This window comes from Hippichthys cyanospilos, chromosome 16 (assembly GCF_059441005.1).
Source record: "Hippichthys cyanospilos isolate Australia breed blue-spotted pipefish chromosome 16, RoL_Hcya_1.0, whole genome shotgun sequence".
Taxonomy (NCBI): Eukaryota; Metazoa; Chordata; class Actinopteri; order Syngnathiformes; family Syngnathidae; genus Hippichthys; species Hippichthys cyanospilos.
In genome coordinates this window covers 2179219-2196219 of record NC_142384.1, presented here as the reverse complement: position 1 = coordinate 2196219, position 17001 = coordinate 2179219, and the positions used below count along the sequence as shown (strand labels likewise).

The 17001-nt window shown below is 42.3% G+C and overlaps 1 protein-coding gene across 15 annotated transcripts in view; it reads right to left on the bottom strand.

Annotated features, from left to right (window-relative positions):
- The window catches only part of fbxl16 (F-box and leucine-rich repeat protein 16), a 65632-nt gene that overhangs the window by 43748 nt on the left and 4883 nt on the right, over positions 1–17001 (bottom strand). For 3 of the 15 annotated variants that reach the window (XM_088437683.1, XM_088437685.1, XM_088437689.1), the window contains 4 exons: positions 15500–15632; positions 14741–14831; positions 12065–12162; positions 11222–11978 (listed from right to left, as the gene is read on the bottom strand). In XM_088437683.1, the coding sequence (XP_088293809.1) occupies positions 11222–11229 (8 nt within the window). In that variant the 5' untranslated portion in view covers positions 11230–11978; positions 12065–12162; positions 14741–14831; positions 15500–15632. Of the gene's footprint in view, positions 1–8607; positions 8986–11221; positions 11979–12064; positions 12163–12545; positions 12643–14740; positions 14832–15499; positions 15636–15716; positions 15750–16749; positions 16943–17001 lie in introns of those variants that run through there. The other 12 variants (XM_088437697.1, XM_088437682.1, XM_088437696.1 and 9 more) reach the window with 10 other exon arrangements.

The window sequence follows — 17001 nt, the reverse complement described above, 5'->3', positions numbered from 1 at the left end:
TCAGTTTTGAGAGTATTTAGTTTTCTGTTTCTTTTCAGGTCTTGTTTGGTGGTGTCGAAGTGTTGTTGATGTTGAGTCATAGTTGCTATCAGTTTCTCGTCATCTTCCCTTTGAGCTTGTTTGATTTTTTTTTTTTTTTATCCTCACCATATTAAATTATTATTTTTTGAGCATACTCCTCTTGTCTGCCTCCCAGCTTTTGAGTCCACACCTTCCACACCTCTCCCCACCATGCCAAAACGTACCACCTTGAGCCTCATATTCAGAAGAAAGATTTTTTTTCTCCAATATATATATATATATATATATATATATATATATATATATATATATATATATAAAACACACACACACAGCAGCCTGCTCAGTCAAGTTGCCGACAAGGAATTATCATATGCTGTTCTCCTCGTGCATTAATTAGGCAGTGGTGAAACACAACTATGTTAGTCAACAAAAGCTGATTAGTCCTTTTGATTGCATATAGCATTTAATGCAAAGGTAGTTACTCTTGTTGACTACTCACCAACGGTTAAATGGATGATTTAAAAGGATTTAGACTTGTTAAGTGGATCTAATGCTGATGATGCCATTAAAATTGCATCCCTCGACAGGTTGCTGATTAGTGTATATTTTTATTTTTCCCCCACATGTAAACATACATATGATTAAACATAACAGTATATTGATCAAAATAGTGCAACTACTGAAGTCATTATTTATGTGCAAGTACGACTCCAGCTATTTAAAATAAATATATAAAAGAAGAGAGAGCTCAAGACTTGAAGGCAACAAAGTATTTTAAGTTTTCTCATGCAAAAATAGGCAACAAAGAAATAGGTTTCCACAAGTATTGTCATCCAACTTCTCATCCAACAACTTGTCATCCAACAACTAACAACAACACAACAAATTGTTTTGGAGCAAACATATATATATATATATATATATATATATATATATATATATATATATATATATTTCGACTTACGAGCGTGGTCCGCGGAGTTTTTTGTCCCCCACTTACGCACAGACCATTCGCCTTACAAGCAATCTGACATGCCGGTCATTGTATTTGTTCATGTATTTTCGCTTTGGCACGTCATCAAAATCAGTAGTAAATGCTTGTCACGGCAACGTAAAACGATATTGCTCTTACAATGTCACAGTCACTGTCTCAGTCATGGTGTCAGTCACGGTCTCACTCACGGAGATGCTATTGGCCGGCGTCATGTCAATCACAGAAATGCCAAAATGCCTTTATCTAGCTTGATGGCACAGCTGGTCGGGACGAAAGGAAGGAGAGAAAATGAGTCAAAAACGGAAGGAAGGAATGTTGTGAAGACTTTGCAAACTTTATCTGTTAGACATGGCTTCTAAAATTGCTAGTGGCGGTAAAGGAAGAAGTAAGAGGATGATGACAATAGAAACCAAGCAGGAGTTAATAAAAAAAAAAAAAAAATACGAAGGAGGCGCACGCATGGCTTGTGAGTATGGCTGTAACCGCTCGGCAATCTAAGGGCAAGACTTTCCTTGCCGGGGGACGGACCTCGATCGACAACAAAATTGAGAGGCTTCTTCTATTATGGATTAAAGAGAAGGAAATCGCCGGTGATATGTTCTAGTTTTGAGAAAAGTTCCCGTTTAAGAAAATAAATCAATAAATTCTGCAGGTTGGTCTCTGCTCCCCTCCGCCTCCACCCAGCTCAAGTCACGTCGCCCCAAAGGTAAATGTCATTTTTCCTTTGTATATTTATGTTATTTAATTTAACTGTACAGTAGGTTATGTTACTCATTTTTAATATGTGTATAAAGTCGTGATGTTTTTACCTAAGGTTTTTGCACGCGTTGCACGCATTCACGAATTAACATAGGTTTGGATTGCCCGTCATACGAGCTGTTCGAGTTACGAGCGTAGCCGCTGAACGGATTAAGTTCGTAACACGGGGGCCCACTGTATATATATATATATATATATATATATATATATATATATATATATATATATATATATATATATATATATACACACACACACACACAGTGGGCCCCTGTGTTGCAAGATTAATCTGTTCCGCGGTTGGGTCGTAAAGCGAATCCAAACCTAATTAAATAGCTAATGTGTTCAGAACCCCAGGTAAAAACATCAAAATTGTGTGGCGGGCACTCGGACCATGTCTCTCACCCAGTAGGCATGTTGCAATGCACCTTTGATGCTTTGAACCTGTTGGCTTTGTCTGTGCTGATTTGGACAGTGTTGTATGAGTTTTGGTATGGCATGCGAAGAGTAAAGATCTACACAAGCACAGCAAGGTGTGGTTTCTTCTTCCTGCCACATTGATGACCCCAATGTTAGAATGGGTGACCCCGGATGGGTCATCTTGCCACATTGGTTACCCCAGACGTTAGAATGTTCAGCAAACTATTGAAAGAGGTTGTCTCGCCACATGGGTGACCCCGGACGTCAGAATGTTTCAGCAACCTGTTGAAGAGGTGTCTTCCTCGGCCACACAGCCTCAACGCTTGCAATCGGCAGCCGTCGTGACATCAGCAAAAGTGCCTGAGTTCTGGCAGAGCAATGCAGCCGCGTGGTTTTAGCATATTGAGGCGCTGTTCCACCTGCAAGGAATCACCACAGACGTCCCACATGGTTGTGGTATCCCTATACCAGCCTACTACACGTCAGGTAATGCATCAGGCTGGTACCAGGTCAGCCTGCTTCCGGGAATCTGGTGGTCCCGGCCAGCACCCCGCGAAGGGTCCTTTCACCCGTCGCCCTGTCCCTCTGTGCCCCCGGGATCAAGCCAGCCAACAACAGGCTGGTACAGGCGCTGGTGAGAACGGCTGGTGCAGTCCAGTTCCGTAATCCCTGGCCATCGAACTTGATCGTCCAGCCAGGCCGCCTCATCCACCACCGATCTCCGTCCAGCCTCAGCAGTAGGCTCCAAGCCAGCATCATCCAGCTGCCCCTCAGATTCACCATGTCCGCAGGTATGGTCCTGGTATACATCGGAGTGGGTCAGCTGGTGGTGGTGCCGCAGCAGGTTCTGGCCCAGGCACAGGCTGGGACGCAGCAGAGACCTGCCATCCCTCAGCCACTGTGCCTGCCAGCATCCAGGTTAGCGCTGCCGCTCCGGATCCTGCGGAACTTCAGAACATCGTTTGGCAACGCCACCTCGTGGTTTTCATGCTGAGTGTCTCACCCTTACTCCTGTCGCACCTGGGCCCCTGGTGTCACATACACCGCCCAGGACCGGACTGTGTACTCAGGGTGTCAGACTGGTGAATACCCTGTGAGAGTTTTGTTATGCCTTTCTGGGTGTTCGGGGGGGGGGGGGGCATTAGGACCATGTCTCTCACCCAGTAGGCATGTTGCAATTAATCTTTGATGCTTTGAACCTGTTGGCTTTGTCTTTGGTGATTTGGACAGTTTTGTATCAGTTTTGTGATGGCATGCGAAGAGTAAAGATCTACACTAGCTCAGCAACGCGTGGTTTCTTCGTCCTGCCACATCTACATATTAAAGATTGGTACCAAAATAGTATAGTAAGTGCTACGTATATATAATATACATGTATACAATCAGAAAACATCATAAATAAAAAATATAGAAAGGATTTATTTACCTTTGAGTGCCACTCGTTATGCCCATATTCCCAAATAAGGGTTATCTCCAGCATCGTTTCCATTTAAATCATCTTCTTACTTCTCTCTTAAATATCACTAGGAATCTTCAAACCCATGGCTAACCCTTTCAACTTTGAACTAAGCAGTAAAATGCATGATAAATACGGTTTTGTAAACACTCACAATCAAACAAAACTTTACCGTTCCACCATTTTGAAACGAGTGAGGCCGACCAATAGCAGACCACTATCTCCGTGAGGAGACACCGACAAATAGCAGGGACAGCAACTGAAAATAAGTGTAATTACCTAAAAACGCCTGCAGATGGAGACGAAACAACACAAATACAGCTAAGCCCCGAAGGTCATGAGTTGTTTTGGGCGCAAATCCGGGAAAATGTCATGAAGAGGGAATGAAAAAACTCAGTATTCCAGGTCGCAACATGAAACGGGCAATCCAAACCTATGTTTATTAGTGAATGCGTGCAACGTGTGCAAAAACCTTAGGTAAAAACATCACGACTTTATACACGTATTAAAAATGAGTAACATAATCTACTGTACAGTTAAATTAAATAACATATTCAAAGGAAAAATGACATGATCTCAAAACTGTTCTCCCGATGTTTCATCAACAAATCCACTTTGCGACAAGAGGACATAACATTTTGGACTGTGTTTACACTCAGCACAAAAGAGCGTTCAAAGCCACCCCCCTTCCCCACATCGGCGCCTCTGACCACCTCACTATTGTGCTAATGCCTGCATACAGACCAAGAGTGAAAGCCATCAAACCTGCATTGAAAGAAGCAAGGGTGTGGCCACAGGAAGCGACCTCAGCCCTACAGGACTGCTTTGAGTCAACAGACTGGGACATTTTTAAGGAAGCAGCCACCTACAATGGCATCACAGATATTGAGGAGTACACAGACACGGTGACCTCCTACATCACCAAATGCATGGACGACGTGACCCACATCAAGAGGATCACCACACGGGCCAACCAGAAGCCATGGCTAACAGGAGATGTCCACAGGCTGTTGAGGGCCAGAGACAAGGCCTTCAAAGCTGGGGAGAAATCAGCCCTGAGAACAGCGAGAGCCGACCTGTCCCGTGGCATCAGGAAAGCCAAACAAGAATACACAAACAAGATAACTTCTCACTTCAAGGACAGCAAGAATGCACACAGCCAATGGCAGGGCATTCAGGCTATCACAGACTACAAACCTGCACCACAAAGCTGTGAGAGCAACATCACTCTGCTCAACAACCTAAACAGTTTCTTTACACGCTTTGAGGAACAGAACACCACCTGCCCACAGAAAACACCACCACCTCCGCACGACCAGCCTTTGTGCCTGTCTGCTGCCAGCGTGAGGAGGACACTCTCCGCCATCAACACCCGGAAAGCAGCAGGTCCAGACAACATCCCTGGCAGGGTGCTGAAAGACTGTGCAGAGGAGCTGAAAGATGTTTTTACAGACATCTTTAACACCTCCCTGAGGCAAGCCATTGTGCCATCAGGCTTCTAAGCTGCCACCATCATACCTGTGCCAAAGAAATCCTCCCCATCCTGCTTCAACGATTATCGTCTGGTGGCACTGACACCCATCATCATGAAGTGCTTTGAACGACTAGTCCTGTCACACATAAAATCCATCCTGCCCCCCAGCCTGGACCCGCATCAGTTCGCCTACAGGGCAAAGCGATCCACAGACGACGCAATCTGCTCTGCTCTCCACCCGGCACTCACCCACCTGGACAAGAAAGACTCATATGTGAGAATGCTGTTCATAGACTTCAGCTCAGCGTTCAACACCATAATACCCCAACAACTCACCTGCAAACTGGACAAACTGGGCCTCAGAACCTCACTCTGCAACTGGCTGCTGGATTTCCTCAGCCAGAGGCCTCAGGTGGTGTGAGTTGGCAACAACATCTCAGGCAGGATCACCCTGAGCACGGGGGCCCTACAAGGCTGTGTGCTCAGCCCCCTCATCTTCACCCTACTAACACACGAGTGCTCTGCAACCCACAGCTCCAACCACCTCGTGAAGTTTGCTGACGACACAACACTGGTGGGTCTCATCTCCAACGGCGACGAGACCCACTACAGGAAAGAAATGGAGCTTCTGACCGGATGGTGTAAAGACAACAACCTCCTGGTGTAAAGACAACAACCTCCTGCTAAACATCAGCAAGACCAAAGAGATGGTCGTCAGCTTACAGAGAGGCCGCACCCAACACCCCCCACTGACCATCGATGGTGCTGCAGTGGAGAGGGTGAGCAGCACCAAGTTCCTGGGGGTGCACATCAGCGATGACCTCTCCTGGACCACCAACACTGCATCTCTGGCCAAGAAAGCACAGCGGCGTCTCTACTTCCTGCGCAAACTGAAGCGGGCAAGTGACCACATTCTACAGAGGAACCATCGAAAGCATCCTCACCAGCTGCATCACCGTGTGGGGCGGGAGCTGCACTGACTACAACAGGAAGGCTCTACAACGCATCGTGAGGACAGCTGAGAGGATTATTGGTACTCCGCTCCCCTGCCTGCAAGACCTGTACACCACCCACCTCGGCCGCAAAGCCGTCACGATTGTCACCGATACAAGCCACCCTGCACACAGTCTGTTCAGCCTCCTGCCCTCCGGAAAGAGGTACAGGAGCCTCCGCTCCCGCACCACCCGACTCAGGAACAGCTTCATCCACCAGGCCATGAGACTGCTGAACTCTCCCCCCCTCCCACCCGTGAAACTGCTGAACTCTCTCTCTCTCCACTCCTCTCTCTCACATTCAGCCCCAGCCAGAAGAAACACCTAGCTGGACCCCCACCAAAACTCAAACTTTACTCATGCACTTGCAAAATTTGCACAGACTTGCTGCTGCCATGTTTATTTATAATTATACTTCTATTGTACTAGCGATTACACTTAGAACTATAACAACTACCTCAAATGCACACAACTGGGACAACCACAGCCAGAGTTGTCCTGCTTTGTCTCGTACTGTTGGATTGTCCTGTCATATGCTGCTACCTATGTCTTGTCTTGGGGTACTCTTGCCATACCTGGTTTTTCGTATTTAATTTTTAGTTTTAGTTGTTGGTTTAGCAACACTAGGCAAAGTAGATCAAACATACTGCTCTTTACATTACTATAGATAAGTGTCTAGCTTTTAGGTTTGTCTCGTCTTGCGCACCTGCACTTTGTTATTGTACATGTAAAACGCAGAGGATAGTGAGAAACGCAATTTCGATTCCTTTGTATGTTAAGCACATGTGAAAAAATTGACAATAAACTTGACTTTGACTTTGACTTTGAGTTGGCAAGGTTAGAGACATACTGTATGTTTAAAAAACAGAGGGTTTGGTGGGGCCCACGTTAGCAGCTAGCCTACTGTACATCATTGTTACGGTATTTAACATACTGGCTAACATGAGTTTTGCAAGCTTCATCTATAATACACACTGACCAGAAGTATTTACAGACTATTAATAGCAATTGTACAGTGGAAATCAGTGTTAGCTTACCTTGTCATAATTGCAAGTAGCGACAGGTATCTTGCTGACAAGGTTTCCAAATGCTGGTGAATCCACTGCGGAAAGCAGCTACATTTCTCTAATGAATCGTCTAACCTGTTAATGTTGACGTGTAATCCCTGAGCGAGAGAGCGCAATCCTCCACGTGTTTTCTTTTTGCTAAATTCACGTTACTATGGCCCCGCTCTAAATGGTTTGTCCAATTACTGGTCCTATCACACAAAGTCGACAGCTTTTTAGGTGTCACACACAAAGCTCATCAAACGATTATATATTTCTTGTCTTTATCACTAATGAACTGAAAGTAATGGTCGTAAGTCCATCTTGCGTACATATTGTCCATTTTCAACCTTTCATCTGAGCTGTAGTAGATAGTAAACATTTTGACCAGGACTTTTCTCATCTGATCTTGCGGTGTTTTTGGCAAATTTGGGGTTGAAAAAACACACTACTTTCAGGCTAAAAAATGCATTTTAATGCATTACTTTACTCTCATTTGTAACTCATTTACATTACTCCCAATACTGTTCAGGTGTGTGTGTGCGTGTGTGTGTGTATATGTATATATATATATATATATATATATATATATATATATATATATATATATATATAGATAGATAGATAGATAGATAGATAGATAGATAGATAGATAGATAGATAGATAGATAGATAGATAGATAGATAGATAGATAGATAGATAGATAGATAGATAGATAGATATAGATAGATAGATAGATAGATAGATATTTATCGTGAATAAAACGGAATCTATACCTAACTTTATTACAAAAATTAGTCAAGGTAGAAAGGGGGAAGTGTGACTTAACTGCATGCTTTTGAAACGATGGATTTGATGACATTAAAATTTCCCAGGAAGGGAATAAACGTTTAGATGAAATATTCAGGATGTTCGTGATGTGATGTGTTCGATTTTAGACCACGTCGGACACTCAAAAAACGCACGAGTCCTTGAATGATTGATAGTCCTAAAAGGAGTAAAACAAAAAAAAATCGTAAATAAACACAAACCTGTTGCTCCCCAGCTAAACGGAGAGTGACAACAGATGCAAGGATGCTCGAACGTTGAATTAGGCGCTTGAAAAAAAACACATCGCACAAAATGAGAACCAAAGAAGTTACGTCACTCACAGACGATGACGTCATCGTGTTAGTTAATAATCCGCAACTCGATGCGGCTGATCATCTTGGCTTCCCCGAGGCTGGATGCACACAAAGAGCCCCCCCCCCCCCCCCCCCCCCCAGTCCACGAGACCACAGCGCGCTCTCCTCCGCCTCGTGGGAGCGGAGGACCGCAGTGTGGAGCGTGGATGCTGCTGCCGCTGCCATCACCAAACACAGTTTCACCCATCACGGTCACACGCACATACAAGAGCGTACATCCACGCACGTCTACAGTACATCCTCATCTTTCCCCTTACCTCTTAGATGGAAATTCACTCGGCTTTTAATCCATGATACGCAGGCTTCCTCTCGATCACGTTTCTCCTTGCAAACGGGCGAAAGCAATTATATCGGGAGGCCGCCCTGCCCGCGATTTCCTATCAAGAGGCCAGAGATGCACCCACGGAGTCCATAGACACGACGAAGGATCAGCCGGGTCCAAAAGGGACAAGCTTTCACACGCAGATGAAGGGACCAACTGCCTCTTTCTCTACGCGAGAAACGGTGAGTGAAGGGGCGCCCGTGTTGTGTTTTCGATCGTCCTCGGGCAAAACACGGCAGCGCTCTCCCCCAAACACACGCACGCATGCACATGCACGCACACGCGCAGAGCGGCGCGGCTCCGTGTCATTTAAAGAGATAGGATAGGGCAGCTGTACCCACAGCCTCTCCCTCTCCTGCTTCTTATGTAACCCGAGCAGCAGCTTCTTGTGATGGCTACAAGGTGCAGACACACGCACACTGCCAATGAAACGCAGGTTAACTCGAAGTGCACACCTGCAAGGAGAACCTGGGGGCATTCTGTGATGTCATTTTTAGTCAACATCAAGTGGCAAAATGACCACAACCTGGGATGAATATACTATATATTTGTCGACTGTAAGTAGATTTGGCTGCTTAATAAAAATTCCACAAATGTGATATTAAGGAGAAAACCATGTTAAGACTAGTGGAGGTGCATTGAACATGTTATTGGAAAGATACAGTATGTTTTGACTTGACTTTCCTTTCAACCCTTTTTCAGTTTTGACCATATTTAGGTCATTTTCTTCCATATCATTCTTGCAGTATTATACACGGGTTATTATATGCGGGTTATTCATGACAGTTTGTTCCGTACTGTCACCACTGTGGCTACATCATGACTAAACCTATGGTCTGTGGCGATCTGTGAGATTGGGCATATTGTTAAAGCGCTAGCAATTATGCAGTAAAAGGGTGCTATCATGAAAAGTCTGAGATTTTAACCATGTTACAACGTTGATTTCTCACCCTAAAAAACTCCTGAGTTGAGAAGGTAAACAGCAATGTTTAATTTATTTGTTACAATGTTTAACTGTAGAAAATGCTGGAGGCGAAAATGTGAGTTTGCGAGCACACAGCTGGACATTCGATGTCAGTCACCCGCGGGTGTGTAACTTTTGTTATGAATACTGGGTTTCCCGATTAATTGTAGGAACATGTGTCAGTGAGTGTGATCTATAAACACTGTTTTGCGTTTTACAGCAATGTCAGTAAAACACCTGTTTTATTCACTCCGCGACACTTGCGTGTCCGGCGACATTGAATGACATCATAAAGGGGGTTTGGCAGCCACAGGGTGAGAAGCACGGTTCGCTAACGAGATGTTTTACTTCCTGGTTAGAAATGTCAGTTCCGTAAAACTCATATTTAATGAGAAATTAAATCGCCAAATGCCATTTTTATGCTTACATTCAACTCTGAGAAGTGTAAAAATATAATCTTGGTCCATTAATGTGGTTTCAATATCAAAGCTAGCCACCCAGGGTAAGCTTACATAACTACTGTGTAGCCCGCGATGAAAACAGATTTGATACAATTTGCTTTAAATTGCCCAAAGGGGTGAATGGATGTCTATCTGTACAATACAGAAGGTGCTCTGCTGACTGGTCATGCAAAACGCCTTTCCTCAAAGTTAGCTGTAATGGATTTTATCTTACAGGGTCAGAAATTGAATTAAGGAATGCTCAAGCTGTAGAGTATGTATGTCTGTTTTTACAATCGCCTCAATAATGGCTTAATGTAAAGACTAACAACAAAAGTAGGGCGTATATAGAGTAGGCCAGATGGTTAAATGACGTTGGCACTGGTATTTTACATTGAAAGTCAAGTTGATGTGAGACACCTTTTAATGGAAGTAGCTTTTTACTAATGCCTAGCGGCCAAAGGATTTCCTCAATAAAAACACAACTTTAATAAAACATTTTATGCTGGTTTTTCATTGGTCTTGTTGCTACACTGTGCTGACATGAAGAACACAGATATGCATTGATGGATGAGATTGGTTGAGATGTCTAGACAGACAATGGATTCCGTACATTAAATTCAATCCTTTTGTATTCCTGCCTACAAGCAATATAAGAAGGAATTCAGGAAATGGTGCAAAAACCAGTGTTGGGATAGTTACTTCATAACTGTAGTGCATAATATATTACTTATTACTGTCATTTCAAAGTAATTAGTTACATTACAATATCACATTTTCATTATTAATTGAAATGTAATGCATTACTTTTCTATTGCATTATTTTAATATTAGTCTCACCACCATAACTGTAAATATAGATTTGCCATTCTAAATGTAGCTCATCACGCTCATTACACATCCAATTACTATTCAAATTCAAGATCAATTGGCTAGGCTAGAGACATGTGTTTCAAAAATGGATGTCTTTGGTGGGGCTAACGTTAGCAGCTAGCCTACAGCATTGTGATGGTGCTGTTAAGGTATTTAACAGACTGGCTAATATGTGTTTTGTATGCTTCATCTTGATATACTGTACATTGACCAGAACTATTTATATACTATTATGAATCACATTTGTACAGTAAAAAATAGCGTTAGCTTACCTTGTCATTATTGCTAGTTGCGACAGAGATCTTGTTGACAAGGTTTCGAAATGCTGGTCAATCCACTGTGTAAAGCGCCAGCATATCTCCTAACGAATCTTCTAACCTCTTGATGTCAAAATATCATCCCTCAGTGAGAGAGCTCAATCGTCTGCGAGTTTTCTTTTGGCTAACTTCACATTACTATGGCACTGCTCTGAATGATTTGTCAAATTACCGCTCCTATTTTGCAAAGTAGATAGCTGTTTAGGTGTCGCAAACAAAGTGCTCCTAATGATGGTATTTTTCTGGTCTTTATCGCTGACGAACTAAAAGTAATGGTCGTAGGTCCATCTTATGTACGTATTGTCCATATTCAACCCGCCGTGAGGGGGAAGGGGGTTAGGGTTAGCAATTCCGAGCTGACAATGAATTATATTACTTTGCTCTGATTTATAACGAGGACAATATTACAATTTTTTTTGTGTTATATATTACATTATCGCATTACAGTAAAAAGTAATGTATTACAGTAATTACATTACCTTTGTAATGCATTACCTCCGAGACTGGCAAAAACAAGGAAATAAAAAAATAAAAATAACGAAAGCAGTTTGGTGGAAGAGTTGGTGTTAGAATGGTTAGCAGTTCTACCTCGCAGTTCAGAGTCCAAATTTCAATTCCAGCTCGCTCTCGCCTCCACTGTGTGGAGTTTGCATGATTTCTCCGGGCCTGCATGGGTTTTCTCCGGGTACTCCATTTTCTTCCCACATTACCCCTAAAAAAAGCATGCATGGTAGGTGTACTGCAAACTCTAAATTCCCATTAGGTGTGATTGTGAGTGAATAGTTTGTTTATGCTTACCTTACAATTGGCAGGCAACCAGTTCAGGGTCTCCTCCACCTTATGCATGGAGACAGCTGAGATAGGATCCAGCAGGCCCGCAACCCCAGGATCAGCGGCTGAGGAAATGGATGGATGAATGAGGGGAAAAAAAAGAATACAATAATTTCCTCCTCCTTGAGTTTGAAGGTAAAACAAGCAGACTGGAAAAACCCACACAGAAAATGACATAACCTAAAAATTTCCATAAATCATTGGACTTGCAAACCAACTGTGTTGACACAATTCACATAAAAAGCATTCAAATATGCCAATCATAGGTTCAGCATGAATGCAGATCCTTGTGAGATCATATAAAAATGGCTGAGAGCTCTGCTTTTTTCCACATTTCACTTAATTAAAGAGAATAATTGTTCATAAGAAGCTTAATTTAACAAGTGTGTTTTTAGAGGATACTTGGCTGTATCCTGGCCTTCTTCTAAATTTGTGCATGTACTACAACCTTTTTTGGGCATCATCTTGTTGAGGAAGTGATGCCATGGTTCACCACCTTCCTCCTCTGCTTGTTCTGAATCTGCACTTTCTCTCTCCCTTTCATTCTTTCCTTCCATCCTTCTTCCCTTTCATTTTCTCTTTGAGTCCAAGACAAGGGCTAAGAGGGAGCTGTAGGTTTCTATTTATAGACCGCTAACCCCCCCCCCCCCCCCCCCACCACCCTCTTTGACACAAAGAGATACACCCACACCGACTCACACAAAGCACCCGTGGAATGGACAAAGCATGCGCACACACACAGAAACAGAAAGTGAATTCATGCATTCACTGTAAATACAGAAGCACATTTGATGTAATAGACAGAAAATGTTAAGTGCAATGCAAAGCCAAATAAATACCCAGCATATGTTCAATGTAGTGCACATACTATAGCATCAATAATGCAAGGATTTTCAGAGGAGGAAAAGGAACACTCCCTGTAATGGATATGGGGGCGGGGGCTTGTGTGCATTTGTGTCTGTACTGAATATTACTGATGCTGTGGGTATAAATCTGTTTACAAAGTCACATTGTGGAAGCTTGTGTCCCTTATGGTAACAGGATGCACAAATCATTCCATTTTAATGAACAATTTTCATTTTGGGACCAGGTTAAGTAAGGGTAGAAATAGACTATTCCTTCAAAAGATGTCAAGTTTATTCACCATTAATCACATAAGACTCACTCATGCTCAACGACATAGTGTCCTTGTGACGGGGTGAGACTTGAAGCTAGAACCCTAACCTAAATGCACAAGTACATAAAGAAGTCTCAAGATTTAAACATTTCTACAAATATGGCCAGTCTGATTTCAATGAGTAGAATATTCCAGAACACTCGGGACTGAAGGCCTGATGAAACTTCATGAAGCATTGTAGTTTTGGATGATCCCAAGGAAAGGGATTTGTTTTTGCCAAGTGAAGTGCAATTGTGATAAGGATTGGTATCTTTTTTTTTTAGGCACCTAAATGCACTTAGATTTTTTTCTGCTTAGACAAACGTTTAACCTGTATACAGTAAATGCTGTAAAAAATATGTAGTTAAGGTCTTCAAAGTTTAGATTTCTTTTTCCTTTAGTCAATGTGAAAAATGATACAGTATTCAGTATACTATAAAATTTTTACAGATAATAATCCTATTTATGGTTGGCAAGGCAAGTGGGCGGGCGTGAAAAGTTCTCTTTGAGGGGGGGGGGCTTTTTAATATATAATTGAGAAGCACTTAAATGGTAAGGTTAAAAAATGGAAAAAGCTAGTATTTCTAATATAAAATAGGTATCAAATTTTCCTGAAAACACTTGCGCTTCTTTTGTTCATATAGTAACCCAGTTCTTAACTTTTGTTGGAGGTACTGAACCCTACCAGTTTCATATGCATATTCACCAAACCTTTTTGTGAAAAATAAGATTTTCCTTCAAATTCAGACGTGCAAGTTTTTTTTTTTTTTTTTTTTTTTTTAACGGGTGCACAAAATGAACAATGAATCAACAACATCTGGTTCAAAAAAACAAAACCAACACAGGGAATTGCCGGGGATTGACTTACTCGACCATTAAAGTTGGGAACCGGATTAAGGACAACGTGAGTAATACAAGCACATACATGTAATTTTCTTGAACCATGAACTCTTTCCCAACACTATGTGGGGTCGCGTGAGGTGTGACAGGGCATCATGAGTTTACTCACGATGAAGGCCACCTTTGATCTGTCGTGGCGGTAGGTCAAGGGCTGCTGGTCGAAGACGAGGGAACACTGGTGAATGAACTGGGCGCACGTGCCCGGCTCGCTAGCGCATAGTGGAATAGTGGATACCCCAGCAGCATCTTGACCCCTGTGCCCAGAGTTGACTGCCTCCGGAATGCAGGCTGCGAGGCCCTGCACATTCTGTGTTAAGGCAGCCAAAGCCCCCTTGAGCATGCTGAGGCCTTGTTGGTGCTGATCCACCATTTGTCCCTGGCTCATCAGGACCGTTTTAACACGATTGGAGTCAGCGGGGTCCATGTTGGCTGGGTTATTCTGTCGCAAATAACCCCGAAACCGGATGGAATGAGGTCCCCAGTCAGACACGAGTAGTAGTGTTCAAGAATGTTTATTATAACAAAAGGTGCACGTCTAGCGTGGAGAATAGGTGTCCAGAAAACAGAAAAGTACAAACCAAACTCACTAAGTATCAAATGAGGGAGCGACGACAACGTCTGTAGTTCAGTCCAAACAGGACGGGAGGCAACGAGGGAGCGGAGGCTGCAGAAGAGCGACTAGGACAAAGTAACAATAAAAGATATTATAAAAATGTACAAAATGCAAAGGAATCAAAGTGCAAACCAAAATTATCACAAGGAGGGAGGTCGCGGAGTGGGAGCACAGGAGAGTAGAGGTAAGATTGGGCCTTAAAAAAAAATCCAGCCCGACCCGCCCCAGCCCGACCAATTAACTTGATTTGCAGACCCAAGCCCAAAGCAAACCCCAAATTTCATATTTTATTTGTGAGGACTCGGGAGGAGGAGGTGATTTATGATAACATATTAAAGCCTTTTGTAACAAAATCTAAATTTAACAAGTCTGCATAAACATTTACATCTTTTATATTTCTGTGTCTGCAGAGGTTACATTAAGACAATTTTCCATCATTGATGGATTATTTTAAGAGTTGATGGCGAAAATCATTGGTGAGCACTTGCTTAATTACGTGGAGAAATGCTGCAGTCCACTAGGCTTTAAATAGAATCACCTTCTCTGATTTATCCAAATTATTTATTTTACAAGTATTCCTTAGTTTGGTATCCACATTCCACACATCATTTCAGTATACATTAAAAAAAAAAAAAAAAAAAAAGTCAGCGAGATAGAAGCCCGGCCTGACCCGACCCAACCCGAACGTAATGAATGACATTTTAGGCCTGACTGGCTTGGGCTTAATTCTTACCTCTACCGGAGAGATCACTGGAGTGTGGCGAAGGAATAACCCGCGAGCCACCAGTCTTATAAAGCCCTTGATGAGGATAGGGAACAGGTGTGCTGGGCCGGTGACGCCGCCCCCTCGTTGTGCAAGAGAAGCTCTGCTTGAGAGTGCCACAAGGTTAACACAAAATAAAATTGGAACATGACAGTACTTTTCTATTCAGAATTTTTTGCTCTTTCACCATTTTCTGTTGTACTTTGTTTCGGTTACTCTCCTGTGGACAGATACGTTTGTCTTGCTTTATTTTACACTTTGTGATTTCTGTTGTACTTTGTCCTTTTTGATTCCTTTTTGTTCCACGTTTGACGTGCACCCTTTGTGAATAAACTGACTGATTGTTCTCACCTTGCGCATCTGGTTCTTAATCGCTCGCGGATATTTGTGACAAAAATTCTTTAAAAATATTAATATGTTGATATTAAAGTTAAATGTACTATAAGTTAGTAAGAAGAATCTTCTATTTTTTTAGACTATTTGATTTCATGATTCTAAAAACCCAGTCTGCCTCATATCATATTTATTTGACCCAAACATGCCACTTAAAATCACCTGTCAACAGTGATGGGCAATGTACACAGATTGTTTGCTTGAGTAAAAGTAAAGCTACCCTATGGAAAAAATGTCTTGATTAAAAGTAAATGTGCTGAACAAAAAAATCTACTCCAGTAAAAGTAAAAGTACAGGCTTTGAAATGTATTTTAAACTACAATAAAAAGTAAAAAGGATTTTACTTCGCGATTCAACAATCACAATTCTAGTTTTTTTTTTTTCTAAAACTAAAATAAAGTAAATAATAATTATGGCAAAAACTTTACACACAGGGTGACACAGCTAACCAAGCACATACTAAAACTGACCTGGAACAACACCTACAACAGCCTCAAAGTTTTTTGTTTTTTTGTTTTTTTGCAAGAAAAAATAAAAAAACAGTACAAAAGTACCAGAATCAAGCAGAGTATGGACCTAACAGTCAAAATGTCATTTCAAATCCAATTTATTCAAATTTTTGCCAATCACTCTAATAGTGGTGCTGATGAGAGGCTGCTAAAAGTACTAGAAACACTCAAAGTGAGTATGGAGGGATAGGATTTTTCAAAATGTGTTTCATTTGACATCTAGTGCAGTATATTAGGGGCTGAGAAAACCAGAGGATTTTAGCATGCAAACACATGGGGAACTTTGTCATCTCAAGGCTCTTAAATTGGGATAGAAACCTGATACGGTATCTCCGTAGCAGACCAGCAAAACCAAATTCAGCCTTGCCATTGTGTCCTACTCTTGATGTGAAAGAAGACACGCAGAATCTCACCGACACGCATTTTGCAGCACTTGCAACGTGCGACTTTCCTCGCAGTCGGCCGATATTCTACCATACAGGTAAATGAACTCCACAGCATACAAATGACACTGTAAAATTCAAACGGTCAAAATTCTTCCAAGCGTTTTCTTTTCCCCAGACTGCTCAC